The 25,160-nt window shown below is 38.3% G+C and overlaps 1 protein-coding gene across 1 annotated transcript in view; it reads right to left on the bottom strand.

Moving 5' to 3' along the window:
• Nucleotides 1–23,688, bottom strand: part of LOC124157095 (phospholipase A-2-activating protein) — a 32,963-nt gene extending 9,275 nt beyond the window's left edge. The window contains exons 1-8 of the mRNA XM_046531587.1: nucleotides 23,186–23,688; nucleotides 22,922–23,115; nucleotides 16,882–17,112; nucleotides 14,053–14,197; nucleotides 9,303–9,482; nucleotides 7,504–7,638; nucleotides 5,514–5,703; nucleotides 1,907–2,129 (exon numbers count right to left, since the gene is read on the bottom strand). Coding sequence (XP_046387543.1) covers nucleotides 1,907–2,129; nucleotides 5,514–5,703; nucleotides 7,504–7,638; nucleotides 9,303–9,482; nucleotides 14,053–14,197; nucleotides 16,882–17,112; nucleotides 22,922–23,115; nucleotides 23,186–23,523 — 1,636 coding nt within the window. The 5' untranslated portion in view covers nucleotides 23,524–23,688. The remainder of the gene's footprint in view (nucleotides 1–1,906; nucleotides 2,130–5,513; nucleotides 5,704–7,503; nucleotides 7,639–9,302; nucleotides 9,483–14,052; nucleotides 14,198–16,881; nucleotides 17,113–22,921; nucleotides 23,116–23,185) is intronic.
• Between the last annotated feature and the right edge of the window lie 1,472 nt (nucleotides 23,689–25,160).

The following is a 25,160-nucleotide window of genomic DNA, read 5'->3' as shown; positions in this document are numbered from 1 at the left end:
GCCTCTCTGATTTGCCTTGGGTAGTAGCGACTCTCTTTTGCCACTATCTTTACTTTTTCAAAATCAATTTTATTTCCGGTCGTAGCCATTCCTGATTAGTGCTGTGGTCAGGTGCTTCTTCTCTGAATCTAATGATTCGGCGTCGGAAATGGTGAAGGCTCGGTGGAGTAGAGAGGTTACCACCGAGGCCTTCTGGGTGGGATGGTGGTGTGATGCTGAGTTCAGGTATCGGTCCGTGTGCGTTTCCTTTCTATACACCATATGTCCAGGACTGCCATCGTCTTTCCTCTTAATCATCAAGTCCAAGAAGGGCAACTTGCCTACGCATTCCTTTTCCATTCATACAGTAATTCATACAGTACTCCACGTAAAAATTCAATAAAATCATCAATTTAATTTTTAATCTTATTAACGTAGAACTATCAATAACTGATCAGGTGATTGATTAATTTATTACAAATTTCAACTTAATACTGGTCCCAATCTTCAGCATTGTGGCATTTTTTAGTGTCCCCCCCGCCCAAAATTTCTGAAACCCCCCCCCCAGAAATTTCTCCGTACTTCCTCCGAACTTATCCGCAGAACTTCTCCCGCTAAGGACTTTTTGCGCTAAGGTTTTTCGCGCAAAGGCCCTTCCTCAAAGGCCCTAACTCGCAAAATCCTGTCTCCGGAAAATCCTGCCTCCGGAAAACCTGCATCCGGAAACCAGCATCCGAAACAAGCACCTGAAACCAACCCCGAACCCAGCCTACCTGCAATCCAAGACTTATATAGGACTACTGCGGAGGAATACTTACTCCTTGGCAAGCAAGGGGAAATGGGTGATGAGTCTCTGTATGCAGTTTGGAGTGAGAAGTATTACCATAGTCCTATCACAACTATCTCTCCCTCCAACTCCTCATCCCACTATGTCTCTCCCCTCCTTGTGTTCCAATGAATATCCCTCTGATTCGACTGATGTCTCCAACCCAGAAGTTTGAGGGGAAAATTCTGGCTGGTATGCTGTTCACTCCAACCCAGGGATGATGTTTTGTGGAGCAGCCTGTCAACAGGGGCAGTGACGCAGCGGATAGAAACTTGGGCTGACTACCCCTCCGCTCCTTGGAAAAACCCCTCCCCTCAATCCTGTCTCGTCCTGCAATACCCAAGTCTCTCTTCTGCTCGGGCCCTGGTCGTGGACGCATGGCTAGTGGGACATGGCCAATTTAGAAAAATTATACTGCTGGTATTTAGCTGGTAATGTTTCCTACGGGATAATTAATTACTATCATTGTTTTCTGTAATACTTCTGATTTAGAATACTCCACTTGGAATAGATTTTGAACTAAAATACTCGTAAATTTTTTGGCAATTTTTTTTCATGTGAGCTGATTTCTTGTTTGTGGAGTCTTTCCCTGATCCAGCTTGTGACCGACGGTTGGAGTTTTCCCTATGTCTGGGCTTACGTGAACAATCGACCAGATTTAGCGGGCTAATGCCACAGCATGTAGATCAATATGTTTGGAAAAGGTGTTATGCCCTCTTATAAAAAAATGCTGAATTACACATTATAAAACAGGAGGAGAGTGTAAAGAATTGACTCCATGCAAAATTCAATAGAAAGATTTGAATGCTTTTTTAATTTTATGTTACATAATGAATGATAAGGAAACATGAATATTTTTGCTTCTCAGGAGATTCTTACTGGCCTGTGATGCCCATGGATGAATCATACAAAGCATATTTGTGTTCAAGTTTTCTAGAGACCAGACCAAAAGAACTTTAAACGCTATGTGAGGTGAAAACCCAATTAGACAATTACTGAACCCATGACATCAACATTAGCAGGAGATTACCCACCGCCACCAAGGTCAGCAAATGCTTCTAAATTTAAACCATGCAGAAAAGATGACGGAAGATATCTAACCTGTAAAAGGATCCATGAAGCTGGAGCCTTGTTCCATAACTGTAGGAGTTGGATTTGAGTTTTGCACAATGAAATTTGCTACTTGATCCAAGAAATACTGGCTAAGGTTGTTGTCCTCGATGAATTTCTGTGCAGCCATCCATGGGTCATCAGATTTGTTGTATGGGAGTTTGAGGGGAGGTTTGCCATCTTCAACATCAACATTAAATACATAATCGTACTCCTAGAAAAGGGACAATCTGTTAAAATTTTATCCAATTAAATTAAGGTGGTCTTGATAATAGTACAAGTGAGTTTCTTTTGCATATGAGTGAGAAATCTTACATTCACAATTAAATCGCACTCAACATTATCCATTTTAGAAAATATCTCAAGTATTAAGTAGGGATTACCAGTCCTTGGCAATCTTACACAGTAGCCTCTCATTTATACAAACAAATACCTATTTACTAAGTCAGGGTTCCCACTCTAAATTATAAAATTCACGGTTTTTTCCAGGTTTTCACGGTCTAAATTGCGTGAAATTGCGCGGTCTGTTTGATAAGCCATTTTAGGAATAAATATTGATCTCATAAAAATCACTGGCCGTACGTTAACTAAAAATATAGCAAACGCGATAAACGCCGGGAATGCAAAACGCAGCAATGAAAGTGCTCTTTTGACGTCGCCTCTTGTTAGCAACATTTTGGGCCGGCTAAAGGTTGTGAGTGAGAAAATGGAGGGTGACAGGGAAGTGAAGAGGTGTCTGATTTCTCGCCAGGGTTAATGATCACTTTGGTTAAAGGTCGTCCAATCACAGCTTTAACGTCTGTGTCGTCATGACACACGGACCAATATATGCGTTACGAATATACATGTGCAGATAAATTCGTGTACAGTATCTGCGAGTGACTGACCTATTTTTCTTTTGATCCGTCAATCGTAGATCTAAAATCAAGTTTGAGACGTTTTAAAGGTTTCATGACGAATTTCACGGCTATTTCCCGGTTTTTTCGCGGTAGACGAAATTCACGGCTTATTCACGGTTCTAAGGTTTTCACGGTTGAGTGGGAACCCTGTAAGTAAAGTCATGGTCCCAACCAAAGGCTTATGTTAACATTTGGTAAAAGAAACAATTATACAAAATAGGAGTAACTTTTGATGAAAGATTCACTTTCATACCACAAGTTGAAAACTTGGTGAAAACTGTATATAGGACATTGGGCTTTATCATAAGAAGTACAATTAGTTTTCAGAATAGTAAAGCAATGTTAATATTAGGTATATAATACCCTAATAAGATCGCAAATTGAATATGGTGCTATTGTGTGGGCACCTTTTGTAAAGAAATACATGGACTTGATGGAACGGATACAAAAGAGATTTCTTATGAGTTATTTTCTATAGGGAGTATAAAGTATACCCAAAATACAAAAATCATATATCATATAAAAATTTTCTAAATTTTTATGCACTTATGTCACTTAATGCAAGATGGATGAGTATAGGACTTAAGTTTTTACACAAAATAGTAAAATATGGAAAAGACGGAGCTATTCTCCAGATATTAAATTTTTATGTTCTGCAATATCAGCAAACCTTCCTCATTCTGTTTACAAAATCAAAATATTGTTGCAACTCTCCCCTAATATGAATATGTAAGGATACAATACTGTATGCAAAAAGTTAGATTTATCATGGGATAAAAATGCATTTGTATCTCAGATAAATATCATAATTAAGAATAATAGTTTCCAGTCCATCTTGTCTTGTTTGAATGCGCTCAGGCTACGCTCAGTTTCTTCCTAAATTGTGCTGTTTGGACTACTTTGAATATTAGAAGCCTTGTTGTAACTATAAATCTTTGTGCCAATCAATTAGAGCTTAAAAAACTTAAATTCTGTCAGATATGCATCGCGTTAGATCTTTCTTTTTTTGAACCTCGTGCATGTCATACAATTATTGAAAGCTATTGAGATATCTTCTGGCTCAGCAGGTGACTCACCTAGCATTTGGCCTCCAGAAACTGGGAGATCAATCAAGGTCAGTTGGTGAGACGGGGAAGGAATGAAACAAGTTTCGATTGATCCTGCGTAACTTGATATTTTCCTTTGAGGCAAGTGATTTATGGTCTGTGGGGTCTCGGAAAGGAAAAAAAATGTCATAGGCATGGGCTGATGGAGGGCTGTTGTGGATGGGCCTCATATTTTGTGAAATCTACACCGTGGTTATTTTGTAACGGCGCTGAGATTCCCCGATTGTTGTCCAATCTCTTGGGAAGATTCACGCTATGTGCCTGTCATGTTTTGATTTAAAATTTTCCACAACTGAAATTCTATTGCAATACTCCTACGACAGCTTTTTAAAAAAATTTCCTGAGTAGGACAAGCATCGTAGCGCAACGGCGTATGCAAAGAGAGGATCAGAACTCTTTCTACTCCCTCTTATGGGACGTTGCATTCATGAAAGCAATGATTGAAAATTTTGGATTGAGATTCAATTTCTTCGACGAATTTGGATCCCAAGTACATTAAGGTGAAGGGCATTATTCGTGGATATTTGGATCTGAGGTATCCGATCCGACCGTCCCTAGTAAGCATCATAAGGTTAAGGTAACAAGTGAATACCTACTAATCTCCAAGCGCCATACATATCATGTATATTTAGCTGAAAAACACCACATGAATTATTAGTATTGAAAGTGGAAAATTTGATGACTGTCAAAAGTCCAGGCTTAAGTCTGCAACACCGCACAATAGAATAAAAAGTTTTTTTCTTTAGCTATGATGCTCAAAATAGGCGTGGGCCTCTTACACGTGTGCGCCTCTTACACGTGTGCGCCTCTTACACACCCATATATGGTAATGTTGTTCCGTAGGGAAAGAATGCTCTCACTCATGATCATGACAGGGGAAAGACTTCCTCGGTTCTTTCGCTGTTCCTCCGTGGAAACTGACCTTGGAATGGATTATAGAAAGAATCTTCTAGTGAACTGCACAAATGATATTGGACCTCCTCTTTTGAAAAGAGAAAGTAGCCCACTGGAAAAATATTGCGCTAACAATGGACTGCCTGTATAGAGTAGAGTTGAAAGGGGCATAAGCCATCAATTGAAAACATTACGAGAAAACCATCATTGTAACGGACCTCGGAGGGTAACTCGTGTCTTCAGTCGTCACGTATCATCGAAGTCAAGTTGCTCAACCACCAAGCACATGATCTAGCTTTGAGAGCAAATTGAGGGAAAGAACTTTTCAGATTATACTTCTAAAAGTCCAATGGAATCATTTACGTATTTGATATATTTAAATGAATAAAAGATCGTAGCACTTTTCCACAAGAATTTTTAATGCGTACAATGCATTTCGTCTCACTGAGCCATCATCTGGTACAAGACACTTCAAACCATTTGAAAATCCTACTCATTTTGCATACTTGCTGGATTTTCAAATGTTTTGAAGTTTCTTGTACAAGATGATGGCTCAGTGAGCCGAAACGCGTTGTACGCATTAAAAATTCTTGTGGAAAAGTGCTACGATATTTTATTTATTTAAATATGTCTAACTTCCACCAATTGAAGACTGAATCTGTTGAACTTACGTATTTGATCTTGCAATTATGTAATTACCTTGCCTTCATACAGAGTCTTCCCGGATGTGTCCTGCGACCCACCACTGCCACCAATAACTTCACCCAGAGACTCCCAAGAGCCTGTAGATGCCACCCACTGGTAGCAATTCACCACCTTACCCTCTCGAACCAATTTAGTCTGTCCATCTCTTGATCCATCCTGAAGGAGGACTTCTCTTCCTGGTAACCTTTAAATAAATTAGAACAAGGGAAGGCATATCAATGATTTTTTAAATGATAGAATTCAATTAATGTGAGGTCAACCCCTGAGAAAGCATGAACAGAGCTCTCAATGTGGCTGCACAGTAGATAAACGCTGAAGATCACATTGAAAGCGCATATTGTGGGAAAAATATAGATATGAGTAAGGGAACTAGAATAAGTTAATATATTGAAGGCTCCAACTAGGCAATCGCTTACTTAAATGAAAATAAAATTTTCTTTTAAAAAAATTTAACTTAGGCTGTACCTGATGAATTGAAGATCTTGGGTGCAACCCACTTCCACATTAATATGGGGACTCGTGTTTACTCAACCACTCCTCTAAGTAAACAACCCCATGTCTGATATGCTGAGTTATGTATTGCCCATATATAGCCCATTGTATATGGGAGTATGAGTGTGCTCATGATTATGAGTATTGACAAGATTTACGAAAAATTCAAATCTTCAGAGCTATTATGATCCCAATGTACCTAATTCAGTATTAAGAATTGAGTGATCACAGCTGAAATTCCAGTGGAAGTTGTAATTCTCAAGATTTTCTGTAATGCGGACACTATCTGCTATTCCAAACACATTGAAATGAGAAAGCTGGTAAAATTTAAACTTTGAAATTCAAATTTGAAATTTGGTTTTTGCACTTGAATAAGTTTCTGACGTCATGGATGATCTCGCAGCCATGGATGAGTGGTTTTCAGAAACCAGGTACATATTATATGGAGCAGTAGGAATACAACTACAATCACATTATCGCCGCTAAAGAGATTGGGGTCGGGAAAAGAAAGCTCTTATTGATTCAGAAAAGCTATGTAAATTAATAGACAATTTGAGTAAATAATAATAGATTGCTTGACTTACGTCATTTATGAAACTTACAAGAAATGAAAGTGAATTTTGGATTACTACGAATTAAAGAGAAAGTTTGGATTATTAAAGTTTTATAATTATCCATTGTGCCTCTCCCCATCATTAGCCCTGATAATCGGGAGCTTGCTGTAATTGAAAAACAAATTTTAGCAAAACACTAAACCACTTTAACAGACCTCTAGTTATTGCATTAACAGACCTCTAGCTATTTCATTCTTGCATTGACCTTTGTTAGCTAACTTGCTGTCTAAGAGTTAAAAATCATTCCTAGAATGAATTAGGAATTATTTTATTGCATTAAAAATTATAAACCAGTGATCAATATATGTATGAGTAGAAATAAAATTTATTTTTTTTTCCTTGAAATGAAATTCTGTGTGTGAAGTTTGAAAGTAAAATTTCTTTTCATCCATAGAATGCGTACACAATACTTGCAAACTTACTGTTTGAGGGAGAATTAAATTGCTTGGTATTTTCAACAAAGGTATTGCACAAATCAGCATTTTTATCCCTAAATTCCAAATTTGGGAGATCAAACATCGGGAAGTAGTTCAATTGTGACTTACACTACATTTGATTCCACCATAGAAATAGGTAACACATGGTGTCATAGGGAAAATTTCATCAAAAAGCAATTTTTTTGAATGTTAGGTCAGGATATTTGGCAATCATTTACTTTTAAAAAGGAAATGCACACAATTTGATAAGCAAGTTCATATGCAATGGAATCGGTTAAAGTAACAGAACAACTTAAAATATATGGAAAAGACCAAATTAGACGTTAAACTGCAAATAAAAGCACAAAAGAACACAAAGACATCTTTAAATTACACACTGATCTTAAAGATTTCAGTATAGATAGCATGCAAGTGCGTTAAATGTGAAAAATGGCAACATACTCGCTTATTTTGACTCCACCAATCTCCTCTTCCTTCACAGAATGACTGGCTGCTATTTCCTGCTGGTATACTTCTTGAATAACATCAGATGCATGACGACTTATTTCACGACTGAAAACTCTTATCACTCCATCACTAGAGAGGAAAAAATACCACATGAATAAAAAATAATGAAAATGACAGTGATATCTACCATCTACTATGAGCATTAAATGGTGCATGGTGCAAAAAATATAAGCCACATAAGGGGTTCATCGCATTTTTAACAAATTATCCACAGAAGTTAATACATACTCAGACATTTTACAAAGTGAAACATAAAAAAGTTGGATCCAGATTCAATGTCAATGCATTTAACATTTTTCTTCATTATGTTTATTTTCAAGATCCCAATAAATTCCCTATTAAAACAATGTAAAAATAAACACTATTTATAGACCAGACGAATCCTACACTAAACAGGGAAAATAGTTGAGTAGTAATTAGTCATCAAATATGCCACAGCAGGCCAAATTGTGCACTTTCATTTTTTTGGACCATCCTACTCTACTTGCGGCCTCGGTGGCGGCGGGGTAAAGTCCTTGCCTGCCAAACCAAAGGTCGCGGGTTCGAGTCCCGCCTGGGTAAGTTACCCTTATCCAGGGTATGGATGTTTGTGCACGCTTGATTGTTAAATGTTATCAACCCCGATGTACAGCGCCGAATAGTGCTGTTTTCAGTGGTGTGTAAAATAAATATAGTAAAACCTTTGTAATAGAGTGGACCAAAATTTGGGCAATTTGATGCATTGAGGTTCACTACAGAGAGGTTTCAGTGATAGGCACCATTTTTTCATATCCTTCGAAAATGAAAGCACTACTGTCTTATAAACCATTATATTTATGTATTTAAACAAACATGCATGCATTCATGAGCATGTATTTATTATTTAATAATAACAGAAAGCAAGCACTATCGCGTGATTTTTACCATGATTTGAGAGAGAACAATGTGAGCTCTCTTAATTCAACAGTCATTTAAAATGATTAGGATAGTTGGATACCTTATTTCTTATTTACTGTTCGGTATGCTCTCATATGGAATAAAATGGCCACAACTAATGATTAACGTGAAAATACAGCACATTAAAGGTGTTTAAGAAAAAAAATAAGGCTGAAACATTTATTGCAGAAAAGGTCATTTCATGTACGTAATCGTGGCTGCATTAATGCTCTATAGTTGTCTCGGTACAATTTGCGGAGGTAGTTTGGCCATCTCGGGGGTGTCTCCTTGGTATGATAAGTGGAGGTTTTATGAGACGAAGAGGTTTGCCTATAAATTTACACATAAATCTGACAGGACCGTAGGGGTTATATGAAGTTTGGAGGTTTATGATGTAAAGAGGTTCACTACATAGAGGTTTACTGTAAATAAATACTCACTCTCCTTTCCACCCTCCAACTCCTTTGAGGATATTTTGTGCCCACACCGACCCCTCCACACCTTTCCCTTCTCCCCTTTATCCTCCACCAACCCTCTCCTCACATTCTCACCCCAACCCTTCCAAGCCTTCCTGTACAAACTTGTGTGCAAATGACATAGTACCTGAGGATACTAGAGAAACCAAAACTGGTTGTATTGAATATTTATTTAATGAAAGTTACCTATCTATGTTTTTTTCAAAAGCTGTCATGCATCGCTTGCACACCTTCTTGGATAGTCTTAAATGATGTCTTAAAATGAATTCTTAAAAGTCACATAAGTGTCTCTGTAATGCAATACTTTGCATGAGTTCCAAATGCAAGCAGTTAATTAATTACCTGCTCCCCGTAACCAAGTCTCCATTGGGGAGATATGCAACAGACCAGACAGTCTGTGAGGGAAGCTGAATGACTTGCTGGCATTCTACACTGCTGGTGCCCTCGGAGGTTGTACCCCATACCCGAACAGATCCATCCTCAGCTGAAGTTGCAAACTCTCCAGAAGGACCAGCCGCAACACTGCAAATCACATATTTAAGATATGTTGAGAATACAATTGTGGTAAACCATCAAAGTTACTGAGAAAACAAATCACATTGTAAATTTTGGTTTATTTCATTAACATTATTATCTGCATGAAAGAATTTAAAAAATATAATTCCATCAAAATATAACATAAGAGCAGAATTATAAAAATCGTTTCTAATTTTCTGATTAAACTCATAAATTAGATTCAGTTGAATTACATATTACTTTTCTTACAACTACAGAACGTACCATTAGGGGCAGATTGGGATGATCATGAAGTCAAATTATAAATATTATCTGGATAATTCAATATTTGGTTACAATCCAGAGCAAAATGAAGAACAAAAAAATTGGGTTCAATTCACTCCACAATCAAGGGTCTCACTTTATAAAATCACAAATTATGAAAATAGAGATTTCACTATTAGAAATACATGTTTGCCAGTTTTCCAGGGACATAGCAGTCAGGTAGATTGACTTTCTACTAGGGATGGACGGATCCAGGAATTTTTCAGACCCTGATCTGGATCGGATCCTTGATTTTTGGAGCCAGATCTTTGGATATTTTCTGATCCAATACATTTTCAAATTCCTACCATTAAATTAAGTAATTATTCAAGTTTCTTAAGGGTACATCCGATCAAAGGAATTCTTTTCAGATTTACATACACATTTTAATATTTTTACTGATTAAAAATCATTATTATAAGCTTTCAAATAATTTAAAAAAAAAACGATCAAATCTTTACACACTCAGGATCTAAACTGTTACGCTTGAGTTTGGAAATTAAAATAGGTTTCAATCTTTGGATAAACCATTGACTAAATTTTAATATTCCTCACATAAGTTTCCCCCAAATTTTTTCACTTTCTCATCGCATACTGACTTGTGTTTCACCCGCAAATGCTTCAGTTGTGGTGAGGTGGATTTTGCACTTCCTCGCGATGGTTTCACGTCACAGTGCATGCACATGGTTCTCTTCATGTCAATAATAATGCTTCTACACAATGAAAGACATTTCCATAGTTCTATCATTAAATTAAATTGTAACTGCGCAATCTGCAACACAATTAACAATGTTTAGAACAACATTAGCATCATGTCATCATCAGCAGCATTGCCAGCCTCGGTGGCGTAGGGGTAACGTTCTAGCCTGCCAAACAAGAGGGCACGGGTTCGAGTCCCGCCTGGGTAGGTCTCCCCGGTCCAGGGCATGGTCGTTTGTGTACGTTTACTTGTTACATTTGTTGAACACCCCGGTGTAAAATGGCCAATAAGAGCTGTACCCGGTGGTTTGAGAATAAAATAAAAAATAAATAAAAATAAAAATGTGCGACGAGTTGCAGGAACAGAACGAGACAACTGCTCAGCTAGAGGATGGGGTGGGCAGCAGAAGCGTGTTAAGGATAGGAGGAGGGGAAGCAGCGCACTCCCCTGTCTTTCAAGCAATGAGGCCATGAATGAGGGAGTCAAGGACATACATGACAGATCTTTGCTATTTTGTGACGTCATCACCTTCAAAGCGAAGTCAGGCAAACTATATGAAGCATACAGTTGACGTTTCCGGGCCATATCTTCTTGCTTGACGATACTAATGCCACGCCCGTTTCTTTGAAAATTGTGCTTTTTGGACAATGTTGAATATTAGTATAGTCTTGTTATAACGAAAAAAGCTTTGCTTCCATCAATTTGAGCTCAAAAAAATCTAAATATGTTAGAAATGCACCCCATATGGTCTCATTCTTTTTTGAATCTCGTGAAGGTCACCCAATTGCTGTAAACTATCGAGACATCTTTGGGTCCAGTAAGTCACTCACCTAGAAGTTTGTTCTCCAGAAATGGAGAACTGAAGCAGGTAAGATGAAAAAGGTCAGTGGGTGAGATGGGGTAGGGATGAAATACGCTGCTACCATTGCTCTCGTTTAACTTCATATTTTCCTTCGAAGATAATGATTTATGGACTGTGGGGAAAAAAATGTTAGAGCCATGGGGTGATGGAGGACCGAGATGTTTTTTTAAAATCTGCTACGTGGTCACTTTTGATATGGTTTTAATTAGAGATGGGTCGAATAGCAGATTTCTCGAATTCGAATATCGAATTCGAATATTAAATCATAGCTCGAATATTCGAATACCTCGAATTTCGAATACCTCGAATACTAAATGATGAATGCTGGAATGTTTGACTCGGTTGCCTATGCAGCAGGCAACACAAGATTTTGGGGAGTAATTTTGATTTCCTTAAAATGATTCGAACAGGAATTTAGCTGATTAATGAATAATTTAATTTTATGGAAACAATTGGGCATATAATTAATTCAACTAACATCGCTTTACCCCCACTCCTGCTGCCAAGTGCTAGCTGACAATCTGAGGCATTTTGCAAAATACAAGCTCTTTTCCACCGGATTTTCTTCAATTATTTTCAGTCCATCTTTGGGAGTTCTCACAAGATAAGAAGATGAATTGGAATTGCTATCAGGGAGAAACCAAATATTCTGAGAAAATATCCTTTTGTCTGTGACTGTAACAATAAAGATTTATAGCACCACTCATAAATTGTAACTTGATATATGTTTTTGGAAAAAAATACCGCATCAACTTCGGAGAAGCTCTGCTGCTCATATCGAGTTTCGCCAGAATGCTAAGTCTCTGTCGTGTTTTGACATTTATTTCTTTGCGTAAAATGCTTAAATAAACTCAGAAATACGTCGTGTTTGGTCTTATTCTTTTTGAAATTACGCGCACATTACTAATATTTCAATTCAATAAAGGTGTAACATCAATTGACGAAAGTCATTCTTAGACACCCTTTGTGCTAATAGATGACTCATGCAGCGGTTGACCTCCACAGAAATGGGGAACTTCGAAGCTGGTAGGAAAAAAAAAGGTCAGTGGGGGAGGAGAGGGAGGGCCCGAAACACATTTCTATTGTTCTCGCGTATTTTTTCGAAGCTAAGGTCTTCGCAATATGATCCCTGCGCGAGCTGTGACCTTTTTTTTATTTTGAAGAAGAGGAAAGCCTCAGAGGGGGGGCTAGTGCTGAATGGAGAGGGATACCGGACCTTGGAAAATGCGCTAATGTAAGTATCCCACGGTACTCACACAGCAGTTGACCTCCAGAAATGGGGAACTTCGAAGCAGGTAGCCAGAAAAAGGTCAGTGGGTGAGAAAAGGGGGGAGGGCGTGAAACACGTTTTTATTGTTCTCGTAACTCGATATTTTTTTCGAAGCAGGGGTCTTCGTAATGCGATCCCTGCGCGAGCTGGGACCTTTTGTTTGATTTCGGAGAAGAAGAAAGCGTCAGAGTGGTTGAGGCAGTGCTGAATGGAGGGGGATAGAGGATTGTGGGAAATGCCCTAAGGTTGCTATCCCACGGCACTGAGTTTCTCCTGGTGGGGGGAATCGGGGATTTTCGGATTTTTTCACCCGACTATTTTCGGTTCCCCTCGTCAAACACTTTTCACCGCTAAAATCCACGAATTTGATGCAATTCGTCAACTTGCGTAAAACGGCGCTGCGAGCACTAAATGATTACAGTTCTCTACATTTTTCCGAGTCACTACCAACGACGTGCGTGCGACAGTGTATGACGCGAAATTCAAAGTATTCGAGGTATTCGAGGCGGTACTTTTCGCATAACTATTCGATATCTCGAATATCGAATACTTTCTAGTATTCGAGGTATTCGAGTATTCGCGGATACTATTCGCACATCTCTAGTTTTAATGCAATGGCATTGAGGTTCTCCCGATGGTTGTTCAATCTCTTTGTAAGAATCGCACTATGTGCCTGTCGTATTTTGCGGTAAAAATGTCCGCGGCTGAAATTCTGCTGCATAGCCCTTACAAGAGCTTTTAAACAAAATACTTTACAATTAGGACAAGCATCGCAGTGCAACAGCAGGATCAGAACAATTCCAAATCCCTTGTATGGGACGCCGTATTCACGGAAGCATAAATTTAAAATTTCTGATCCAGATCCAATGCCTTCAGCAAATTTGGATCCAAGAAATGCGAAGAAGGGCACTATCCCCAGATATTTGAATCCAAGGTATCCGACCCGACCATCCCTACTTTCTACGCAGGAGATATCTATCCAGGGACTGAGACTCATGCATGCCCCAACATAAAAATCCTTTTCACTTCCTCCCATTTCAAAATGAGTGTTTTTATGTACTGTGGTTGTGAGACTCAGCTTCATTGCCTACTTGGCATCAAGTCAGGACTTGCAAAAATGTTGGCTTCAGGATTGTAAATTTTTTCCATCCAGAACTGTTTTTTTTTCTTTTTTTTTTTAGTTATATATTTCTCCGAGCAGGAAGAAAAGATCCAGATGAGTATACAGTAAAACTTCTGTGACAGCATAGGCCAAAGAAGACAAGGCACTCATATTCTTTCTGCAAGAGCTTACCTACTGCAAAAACTAACTTCCAGAAGACAGCAAGTGTTACACAAGGTTTGGAACTAACCCTGGACAGTGCAGTCAATATAATCTACAGGGCCTGACAACATGCAGCTGTGCAAATCCTCTGAAATCTTGCTAGTACATGTTTCATACCAATATATAAAATTTGAGTGCCCGTAGTATGTTCCTAAGCATTCGCCTTTGGCCGCACTCCACCAACGCACAGTAGCATCATTCGAACAGGAGAGGAAATCAGATGGTGAAAGCACAGCCAACCCTCGGACACAATCAGTGTGGCCTGAATTAAAAAAAAAGAAAGACCCAATAAAATATCTTGGAAAAGATAATTATGCACTGACAATAGAATGTAACATCTGCTTTAATGATAATGGAAAATTAAAGTGCTTCAAGAAATTTTAAACCCATGTTTCTCAATCTTAATACTGAATTTGATATGTAATCATTCATGAATGCTCTCCTACTTACACCACACAAATGCCATATTCATATACGAATTACATGCACTTCTGAAATACATACAAAATCATTTTTTTGCCAAATCTAATACTCTCACAATATGATACATAGCAATAAGACGATATATATGGATAAAATAATTAATATTGTTAATATGTGTCACATTATTACAGCACATAAAGCAACTCACAGTATAGTCAAAGGAATGTGTTTAAGAATTAAGGTATCTGCAAAAGCATGGAAAAAAAGCACTTACCCTTTTTATAACAGCCTTTAACTTTGACACATGATACACATTACACTTTTTGCATTCTAAGGTTTCTTTTCATAAAAATTTAGAAGGAAATATAAAATAACCTCACATCGTGAAAATAGTAGGCATTTTGCCATAATTATTGGGAAATGTCCACTTCATGATATTAATAAACTAAAATTTCTTAACTTTGTAAATCAGAAAGTTTGTAAAGGGAAAAATACCTTTCTGTACTGCAGGTTACCTGCATTACTTACACACGCCATGTATTTATTACACCAAACCTAGATCAGTCCGAAATCTGAGTTTGCCAATGTGTAAAAGTAATCATTTGGGAAGCAGGGTATCAATGAGAAAAACCATGTAGAGTGAAATCAGCTTCCTTGAACACTGCAGGAAGTTTCAATGTACTAACCAAAATTTATTACAAGAACCTCAACTTCTTGGTCTTGGTCTAAATCTTTATATATACAAATTTTTCAACAATTTCAATTTTTTTCTCACAAAAATCTAAAGACCAAAGATGAGCAAAAAATATAAGCTACCCCAAAACTTCTAAGACAAAACAACATTTTGACTGGAATGATAGGAAAAACAAAATTGACAAAATGACTATGGACACCAGGTCCAAAACAGCTAGAGGCATAAATTATCTGTCATGAAAAAATTTATTCAAGACCGAGACTTGAATCACATGCCTTCAGATTTATAGACCAAAACTTTATCTCAATAAAGTAATTCTCAAGTGATTCTGAAGAACATTTTCCATGCAAAGCATTGTGCCTTGCGATCTATTTAGCATTTCCCTATAGTGGAAATCAAACTACAGAACTTTGGCTTCCTGGGTAACTGCAACAAATTGTACAACCCAAGTTCCATAATTTCCCTGTCAATTTTTTAGAGATCCTAAGCACTGAATATTATTTCAATAACAGCTTAGTGAAAGAAAGACACCCAACAAGCTGTGGCCAAGGAAGAGTGAAATAGTAATTCTACATGATTTTGGGTAAAATATAAGAAGTAGCAAATTTTCAAGCCTGTTGAATAAGTACTAGAAATAAAATTATAGGTTGGACAAATAAAATACCTTTAAATGCCAAGTGAATAAATCTGAATAAATACAGTGGAAGCTTGGTTTAATGAAAGCTCATAATCCCAGAAAATCACTCACAATCACGGGCACTCATTATATCTGAAGGTGAAGATGAAGCCCCTAAATTCCTATATCTCCTTTACTTACAGCTTTTCCCTTGTATCAGTGCTACTACAGAGAGTAATAAGATCTGCATTAGCTTTGACTAGCATATTTCTACACAATTTTATTCATAAAATATCACAAAGCAATTATTGGCCTTGTTTCGAAAATCACTCATTTGTGGCTGTGTGTCAGTTGATGTGCCGTGATGTGATCACAGATTTGGGAATATCCTGGATTAGTAAGACGTATCAAATTGCTGTGCGCAGCCAAAACCATGTCCCAGACACCATGTCGAACAGTCCCATTCCACAAAGTGGCATGAAAGGCAACTGTAGATGGATGCAGTCCCGTGAGCATACGGCACAATCCTGCCATCTGCAACATTCTGAAATAATGAACATAAACCTTTGGCATGCCACCTTGGCAGGCTCTGGACACTGACCCCGATCAAAGATAGGCAACCTGCTGGCATGCAGAAAGGGTCTCATCACCACACAAAGCCACGCTCCCCTCAATGTTGCAGATCTTTCATAGATTCCGTGCCTGCAAGCCAGGATTTCATTCAATTGAAGTGTGCCTTGAGATTTAATTTTGCAGCACAGTTACCTGCATTGTACTCTTGATACTTAAATGTTTATCGGCTGGTGATATAAAAGTTTTGCTCCTCTTTTTGGAGTCACTTCTGCCAACACCAGTAAAATGAATAACCCCAATGACTTTGTAATTAAATAATTGTGTGCCACTCTGAAGAGACGTACCATGTAATATCAAATGCACAGCATGGCAGCACATAGCATAGACTTCTCAGCCTCACTATACGCATATTTTTTAATGTGTTAATCATATGCCTTTAGATGATACACTACAAGTCACTCATAATAACGCAATTATCGCTATATGCCATACTCATTAAAACGAGCCTCCACTGTACATACAAATATCTACAAAAAGACTTTTTCGAGGAAAAAATTGAGAAAGCCATCATTTTTTTCTCCGTTAAAATTAAATCTAATTTATTTTTAAACTGTGATTTTCAAGTTAAAATGTTACCTACCAGTGAGTCTTTTCTGAAGATCACCAGATCTTGACCAGACATAAATATTCTTATCAGCTGATCCAGTGATGACCAACTTGGACACTGGAAGATCGATAACACACCAAACAGCAGCTTGATGGCCAGAAAATGTGACTTTGGAATCTCCATTTTGCCATAATCGTGCAGTTGCATCCCAAGAAGCACTTAAGAACACTCCCTCTTCATTTAAACTGGCTGACAAACTGCATACTAAAATATAAAAAAATAGCAAAAACGATAAGATACAAAGAATTTATTAATGTAATTAAATACATGAACCTCACCCTCCCTCTTTCTACATTGAAATACAATTTTTTCATACATACCCTTTCATTGGCTATTTATTTTAGCTAAAATGAGTTAGTTAAATACATTTCACAGCTGAGCATTAACCATTGATTACATGACAAAAATCATATACTTAATGAAATAAGACATAACTAAAGAAGAGCCTCTTATTATTCATTTGATTAATCATTTGAAGGATTATCCACCTATGTATCACTTCCCTAAAACCCAGTCACTCCAAACACCCCTCTATTGTTCCTTACTTCCTCCTCTTTTCTACATTTCTATGCTTTACCACCTCAAAAAAACTAGCTGTGGTCATATACAAAGTTGTTGCAGAGAAAGCATGACACAGAAATCCAAGCAAATATTGCTAAGATTTTGAGAATATAATAAGAAAAAATGATTCAAAACATTAATGGTGGACTTGCACCTGAAAAAATGGCCACCATGCATCATCCCAGGCCTTTTCATCAACCGTCACCAAGGTCGCCAGGAGGCATGAAGCACTGGCGTAACTATGGGGAGGGGATAAGAGGATAGATCCCCCCCAAAGCCTCAGAGAAATAAAAAAATTATTTAGAACTATTGTCTAGTTTTAACAGGTAATAAATTTTAACCTAACCTTTTAATGAAACCCAAATTTTAAGTGCCAAAATGATGAAAAATGTATTTCCAGGCATGCCATTTTTCAAAAATTTTCCCGGACTGTGGAGGAGGGTCACCCCCCCAGGTCCCCTCATCACCACCCAAAGCATATTCCCAGTTACGCCACTGGTATGAAGCACTCTAAAACCTTCTTTACACATGGACTACAGCAGCATACGGCGAGGAGATGTTTTCATTGGGAGGGGCCACATGATGCAACATCACATGCACATAAAAAGACTGCGTGCTAACAATGTAGGAAAGTAGGTAGGTGTAATTTTGAAAAAGCATGTTTCATTGAAAGAAATGAATCAAAGAAAAGTACCATGAAGTCAGGTAGCAAGCAGCCCCAAGGATATCAAACACATAAGATTTTAAAATCATCGATTACAGCATCACGCAGCAATGTATAATTTGAGCTGGGAAAATCCACTGCTTGAGCTCTAGCCTCAAAATGAAGGCTTGCAAGTGAAGAGCAACAAAGAGGAAGAGACGGCTGACTTAATTTTAATGAGTTAAGTTTTGCATATTACCGGTACTGAGCTCCTTTGGGACATTCAAATCATGCTGGATGATGCCAACCAAGGACAACATGAAGACTTGAAAAATTGGCTATGCACTTATTGTTAGATACATTCAAGAGAAACCTTCAGAAGAGTGCAAATAGTGAGGAATTTGATAAAGGCCCTTTTAGTCAAACCTGACATGCAGAAGAGGTATTCTTTGAGAGCATGTAATCTCACTGAGGCTGACAGAACCTTGAACACCAGAACAATATGGTGGCAGTGAATATGAAAGCTGCATACCTAATTGTGGAGATGCAAGGGCATTCAAGTATGTATTCATGGGGTAGAATGGGCAGAACTTGTAAGTACTGAAGTTTATGTACTCAATACGACTGATAAATCTACAGTTTAAGGATACAGTCCATACGAGCTGTGGATTGGAGAAAAGCCAATAATAAAACACTTAAGCATCATCGGATTGACATGTTTTACTCACATTCCCATTCAGAAGAGGAAGAAGATGGATTTAAAAGCTGAAAAGGGCTACCTACAGCAGACTCCCGATTAACCGGCTGCGGTTTATCCGAGTTGCGGATTATCCGTGCATGGTTTTTCACTCTCGCTCCAAATTTTCCGCAATCTTTAATTTTAAAAATCGGACGCAAAATCATCGGAATACTGGCATTAATTCTAGGAAACACCGGGTTTATCATTTCCGTTAGAATCCCCTTCGTATAACGGAGGTGATCACGCGATAGCTGCATTCACGGGAGCACCGTATTCCTGTTTTCCAAGCCTCGTAGTGCGTGACCGCGCTCCTTGATCACGGATATACGTTGTGCAGCAGTTGCAACCTGGGCAACTTTTCAGAGACGCGACTACGTGGCGTGATACCTGACAGTGTAGTGTCCGACGTCGAGCAGTGGTTTTGAAGCATTCGTGCAAACCAGTTTTCTGTGTCCGTGATCATACAGCCACGGATGTGTGGTTTTCGAAACCAGGCCTTACACGGAGCAATAATAATACGAGTACAACCATGTTATCGCCGCCAAAAAGATCGCGAACTGGCAAATAAAGCTCCCAACGAGTCCGGGAAGCACTCTTAAATAACAGAATAAATGCATAAATAATAATACAATGTTTGTTTTACGTAAATTATAAACATTACAAGGCATTTAATTTAAAGTTTGGATTATCCGTGTTTTCCGATTATTCGTACCGTGTCTCCCCTTCATTAGCCCGGATAATCGGGAGTGTACTGTATTTGGTCACCTTGGAGAGACTACGCACCTGAAGAGCATAACACTATCCTTAAGAGGGATGTGAAATTTCAAATAACGTTCATAGAGAGGAGAGGGAGTGAATCTGCCACTTCAAGACGTCATGATGGATGATCAAGGAACAGAACAGGAGCAAGTTCAAGAACAGCAAATGAAACAAGACAGAGAGGAAGAAGATTTGGAGGAGCCTTCATCATACAAGAACCAGAACAAAAATACAGAGTCACAGTCAATTGAGGGGAGATCAAGGATTCATTTCACACTCAAAAAACCACTAACCTACAGCAAGGGTATCATAATTGGAGAACCAAGTGCCCACAAAACTTTTGATCCAGAAGCTTAAGATGAAGTGCCAAACAAAATCTATAGGATTCTATGGGGAAAGGCAATAGACAGTGAAATGGCCACTCAAGAAGAATCATACATGAGAGTTAACAACTTTACCAAAAAGGGCGAAACAAATTCCTGGTAAGAGGCTGTTTCATTGAATGATGAACCCAGATGGATGCATTTACAAATGTAAGCCAGGACTTATTGTCAAAGGCTACAGTTAACATCTTGAAGTCGACTATAGTCAAACTTACACTCTAGTAGCCAGCATGGGGACTATGAGATCGATTCTCAGCATTTCTGTTTGAAGATAGAATTAGCAAAATTCGATGTATCAACAACATTCTTGTACAGCGAACTAGAAGAGGAGATATTTATGCATAAATCAGAAGGATATGATGATAAAAGAGGAAAAGTACTGCCTCTACCCTTAAAGGCTCCTTCTCATTTGAAGAGGACCCTTTAAGGCTAGAGGCAGTCTCCAAGATGCTGAAATAAGCACCTTGAAGGTTCCCTAAAGAAACAGGTTTAACCTTTTCCCTACTACAGACGTAAATATGCGTCTGGACGTTTCTTGACCCGGGAGACGAAAGCTGTATATTTTTGTTGGAGATTTTCCTATGCAGGTGAATGAATGCCGAATATATAAGTTTCCTAGTTCTCCCCCTTTTAAGGCGGTCGCGGGGGTGCGATGTCTTTGCTTCAGGACCCAACACTGCAGGGCTTAAGCCATGCCCTCGAAATCCAGGAGCAGGTACCCGGACCCCTCGTCTTGTATTACCCCTATTAGTGGTAAGGGACCACGGTCATACCATTGTTTATCCAGTCATTTTGCAAAATAAATATTTGTCCCTTTCTCAAAAAATATTAACTAAAAATTGAACTTTTTGTCTTTTGAGCAGCGTTTACAATTTTTAAACAAAATTCTACGATAAATGTTACCTTATATCTTGATTTCAGTATATACATCAACATGTATATTGCTGCTGCATTAAATGCGTTAATATTGGCGGTAGAGCTTCGTTCAAAATTTGACAATTCTCAGAATGAAACGAGGAATTCGATTCGAAGTCTGCAATTCACATTCAAGAAACAAAATAGCTAATTCATATGAACAAAGCATGATTGACCTCTAACCAATGCTGCTTGTAGGGTTCTAAACCCCAAAAGGAAGGAGCCCAACTACCCTTTGAGTCCGAGATAATTCAGAGTCCCCACTAGGAAGGTTCGAAAAAGGTTGGTGCTGAGAGTGTGTGATTATCCGCGAGACCCTTCTTCACGAATGTCCTGCATAAATGCTCCATACGCAGGGGACTGAAGAATCTCTCAGGGCTCAGTACAGCAGTCACACTAGGGCGAGAACTTAACCGTCTCGAAAGGGTTAATGTGAGTGAAGCAGATTGGTGCTCATAAACTGAAGACAACCACAAGAGAAAATTCATCCCTGTTCTCTATGTCAACAACAGCTTGGTGACTGCCACACATAAAGAAGATTTAGACAGATTTCTGCCATTATTATAAGAAGAATTTGAGATCATATCAAAGACGGCTGAATATTTCTTGGGACTTCAGAACTAGCAATAAGAAGATTGTATTTAGATTGATCAGAAAGTGCAGGTGACGAAACTGCTGAAGAGATGCAACTTTGGCGAATGCAAGTCGATATTCACATCAATCTTGATGTGCCCAATGATTGCAGAATCAGAGAAAGAAGCAAAGGAGCAGACATTTCCTTACCAACACGAAATAGATGCATTGATGTACCTAATGATTGGAACAAGACCAGATTCAGCATACACTGTAGGATTTCTTTCAAGGTCACCAGAAAAATCCTTCATAAGGAGATTTAGGGACGGTCAAGAGAGAATTTTGCTACTTAGCTGGAACGATTGATAAGGGTACGAGCCATTGTTTAAATCCTTATAAAGGCATTTTACAATGCTTTCGCAATGCAGATTTTGGTGTTGGATTTGTAAAATAATTAGACATGTAAATCTAAATTTAGAAAAGACACAAGAATAATGAGCATCGTCGTGCGAGGTAACGTTCGTTGACAAAAGCCGGGGAAGATTCTCCATTGTTGATTTAAACAGCAAAACTGGTTATTAATGCATTTTATCTCAATAACCTAAATTAGATACTCGAGTTACCAACTAAAAAGAAAAAAACTCAAATGAATAAGCTGCATCATAGGATATATTGAGGACAATCATCTAAGGAAAAATGACTAGGAAGAATGGCAAAAGAATGCAAATAATTCATAACAAAGGACAAGTTATTAGGGGGAAAAAAATTATGCTTAAATTAAAAGGTTATATGATAGAATAGCTGTGCCAAACCAATATTTAGTTCGTTGATTTTTCATAGTGACAAAAAGTTATAATGCCAATGCAGTTAGAATTGCATATTAATTCTACAGCCGAGGCCCTAAACTTCAAACACTCATGTATAAATGAGAGTTTTTAAAAACTCATGGTTCCTAGTAACAAACTGAATGACTTATTGATGGCAAAAACCCTTCCCCCTGTCTTTCCAATGGACAAAATTTAGCAAGGTATTCATACATAGGATACATTCATAATAAAGATGGTTAATAAAAATCTTCATATCCATGGAAGAAATTCCATCGGATTTAATAGGATTTTTATTCAGTTTATCGTAGAATGTTATGAAGCCATGTTTTCAATTCTTGTTGAAAGTCAACGAATATCTTTCTCAGGTGTGCAGAAAATTTCTAGGAGTAATTGACAGCTGAAAAACATTAGTTTCGTGCCCCATCAGAACAGGATTTCCCTCACTGGGTCAGTCCTCAACAGAACTTCTTAACCTAATTTCCATGTAACTTAAAGATAAGCACCAATTGCATTGAACCTCAAGTACATAAAAGAAGCGTTGTATACAGGGTAAATTATGACATATGCGCTGTTAAGTCGTTATGGAAAACTTGATGAAAAGATCCATACATACCGGTATTGGTGTGTCCAGTAAGCTTGTTCACTAATGTCCATGATTCAGGCTCATATATGCAAATAAGGGAGTCATTTCCACCAGTTAATAACAATCCAGATTTGAACGGCGGGGAGGACTTAAGGAAACATACGCACGAGACGAAATTGGTATGGCCCTTTAAAGTCTGTACTTCAGAGAATTCAACATTTGGCCTGGGGAAAAAATCCAGCTTTAGATTGTGTAAAATTATAATACTTTTCAAGCAATAAGAAGCATACGTACTCATTTTTTCGCCACACACGAGAAGTTTTATCTCTCGAAGCTGAAAATATTGTTCCGTCACCTGTCACAGCTACTCCACGAACATCTGCAGTATGCCCAGTAAGTTGACAACTTATCTTGTACGTATTTGTCGTTGAAGTAGCCATTCTTATCCTAATTGATCTGTACAAATACCCCGGTCGGCAACGAGACCCAGGATTTTGGTCGGCTGTAATCAATTCAATAGGGAAATTTTGGACACAATAAACAAACACATACCGAAAAACATTTCCTCGGCGAATGGGCGCACTCGGCGCACAGTTCGACTTATTGTGTTCCCAGTTGCGGTGACATAGCATTTTTTAGAGAAGGAGGCATGGAAGGAGGTGTTCGTAGCGTTATTTGTCTACTCATGAGGCAAATATTTAATTTAGCCACAATTCGGGCTGATTTTCTGTTATCAGGACCGATGAAAGGTCTTAACGGGCCAAATATTTTAAGTGAAACTGACGCACGAGTTGAAGTTGTTGACATCTGAAAATGTATCAATGGGTTTTCAATTATTGAAATTTATGCATGGATTTACTGACGGTTGAAAGAAATGGATGTGAGTGATATCAAATCGGGAATACGGGATTTACTTACTTTCGGTGATTAATGTTATTCAGTTCCCTTGCCCTAACTGGATGTGATGCCTGAAGTTCGGAGAAGTGTGGTAAGCACTTGCTTTAGTATACATTTTCTATGACTCCTACTCAGAATACCCGGTAAATAATACAAATTACGAGGAAATTAAGTTAATGAAACTGAAGGACACTAGACTTGGTTTGAGTATTCATTGGCATAATTGTTTTGGCTCTTGCTTCTAATGCTCTCCAATTAGCATTTTTGAAGAGAGAGAAATGGGTGCTGCCTCCCTATCTCCCTGCTCCCATCCTTACTCTGAGATAATTGCCAACATTACATGAAAACTGATCCAGTGTATGCAAATTTCGTACCTTTAACACGCTATCACTAACGAAAATTTTATTTATCGCATGTACGTTCATCCTGTTGTCCTAATCTAGAAATCCCTTTCATCATGTCTCAAGTAAACAGAGATAACATCAAGTTTAAAAAGCAAACTCTATTAGTACGGCTAAAACTTTCTTAAATGCCCATTGTCACGCAAAATAAGGTGTTCACTTGCATGTTCTTTAGCCATTTGCGCGGAAGAACGACGGCGCTGTTGGAAAATGTGAATACGTCGACGTTTCGAGTAGTGCAGTGGTGTAAATTATTGATTGCAGTAATTGGAAAATTTTAATATAAGATAGTATGAATTTTTCACGATCAAAGATACTGAAACAACAAATGAAAGAATACTTTGAAAATAGCACCCTTCATGGTATCCATTACGCAGCAGATGGGAGCTTGCACATACTTGAAAGGTTTGCTTGTTTTCGTGGTTGGCATCAATTTTACTTATTCTCTCGTCATATATTTGATATTGTAGTAAATTGGCCTTTAAAGGTGGCTATATTTCACTGCAGTGAGTCAATTTGTTTATATTCTGCCAGTTGATTGACCCTTGTTTTAATAAAATTTTATGATCCCAAGATCAAATGTTTCAGTTTAGCAGAAGAGGGTATTGCTTAACCCTTGGAGTGCGGTAATTTTTTTATACGTTGTGCACGCTGACTGCGGCATGTACCCAAATTTTTATTGCTACCTGTATATTTTGCACTTGGGCCCTCACCATAAGGATCGCTAAGGGGCTTAATTCCACCAGACATGCCCTTGTGGTATGGGGTGCCTCCTGCACAGGGCCTCCTGCACAGTGCCTCTTCAGCACTGGCTGGCAGCTAAGATCATGAACCCCCACAGCCTGTGGGTTAATGGAAGCAATGCAACTTGAGAGTGACTGAAAAAAATAGCTCTTTGGGTTGTATCCCTTGTCCACTTAGGTGGGAAAAGGTCACAGTGCAGGCCTGTTTTATTCTGGTATGCAATTCAT

The sequence above is a fragment of the Ischnura elegans genome, chromosome 1, assembly GCF_921293095.1.
Source record: "Ischnura elegans chromosome 1, ioIscEleg1.1, whole genome shotgun sequence".
NCBI lineage: Eukaryota > Metazoa > Arthropoda > Insecta > Odonata > Coenagrionidae > Ischnura > Ischnura elegans.
The sequence above is the reverse complement of the archived record's forward strand: the minus strand, read 5'-3'. Positions and strand labels throughout refer to the sequence as shown.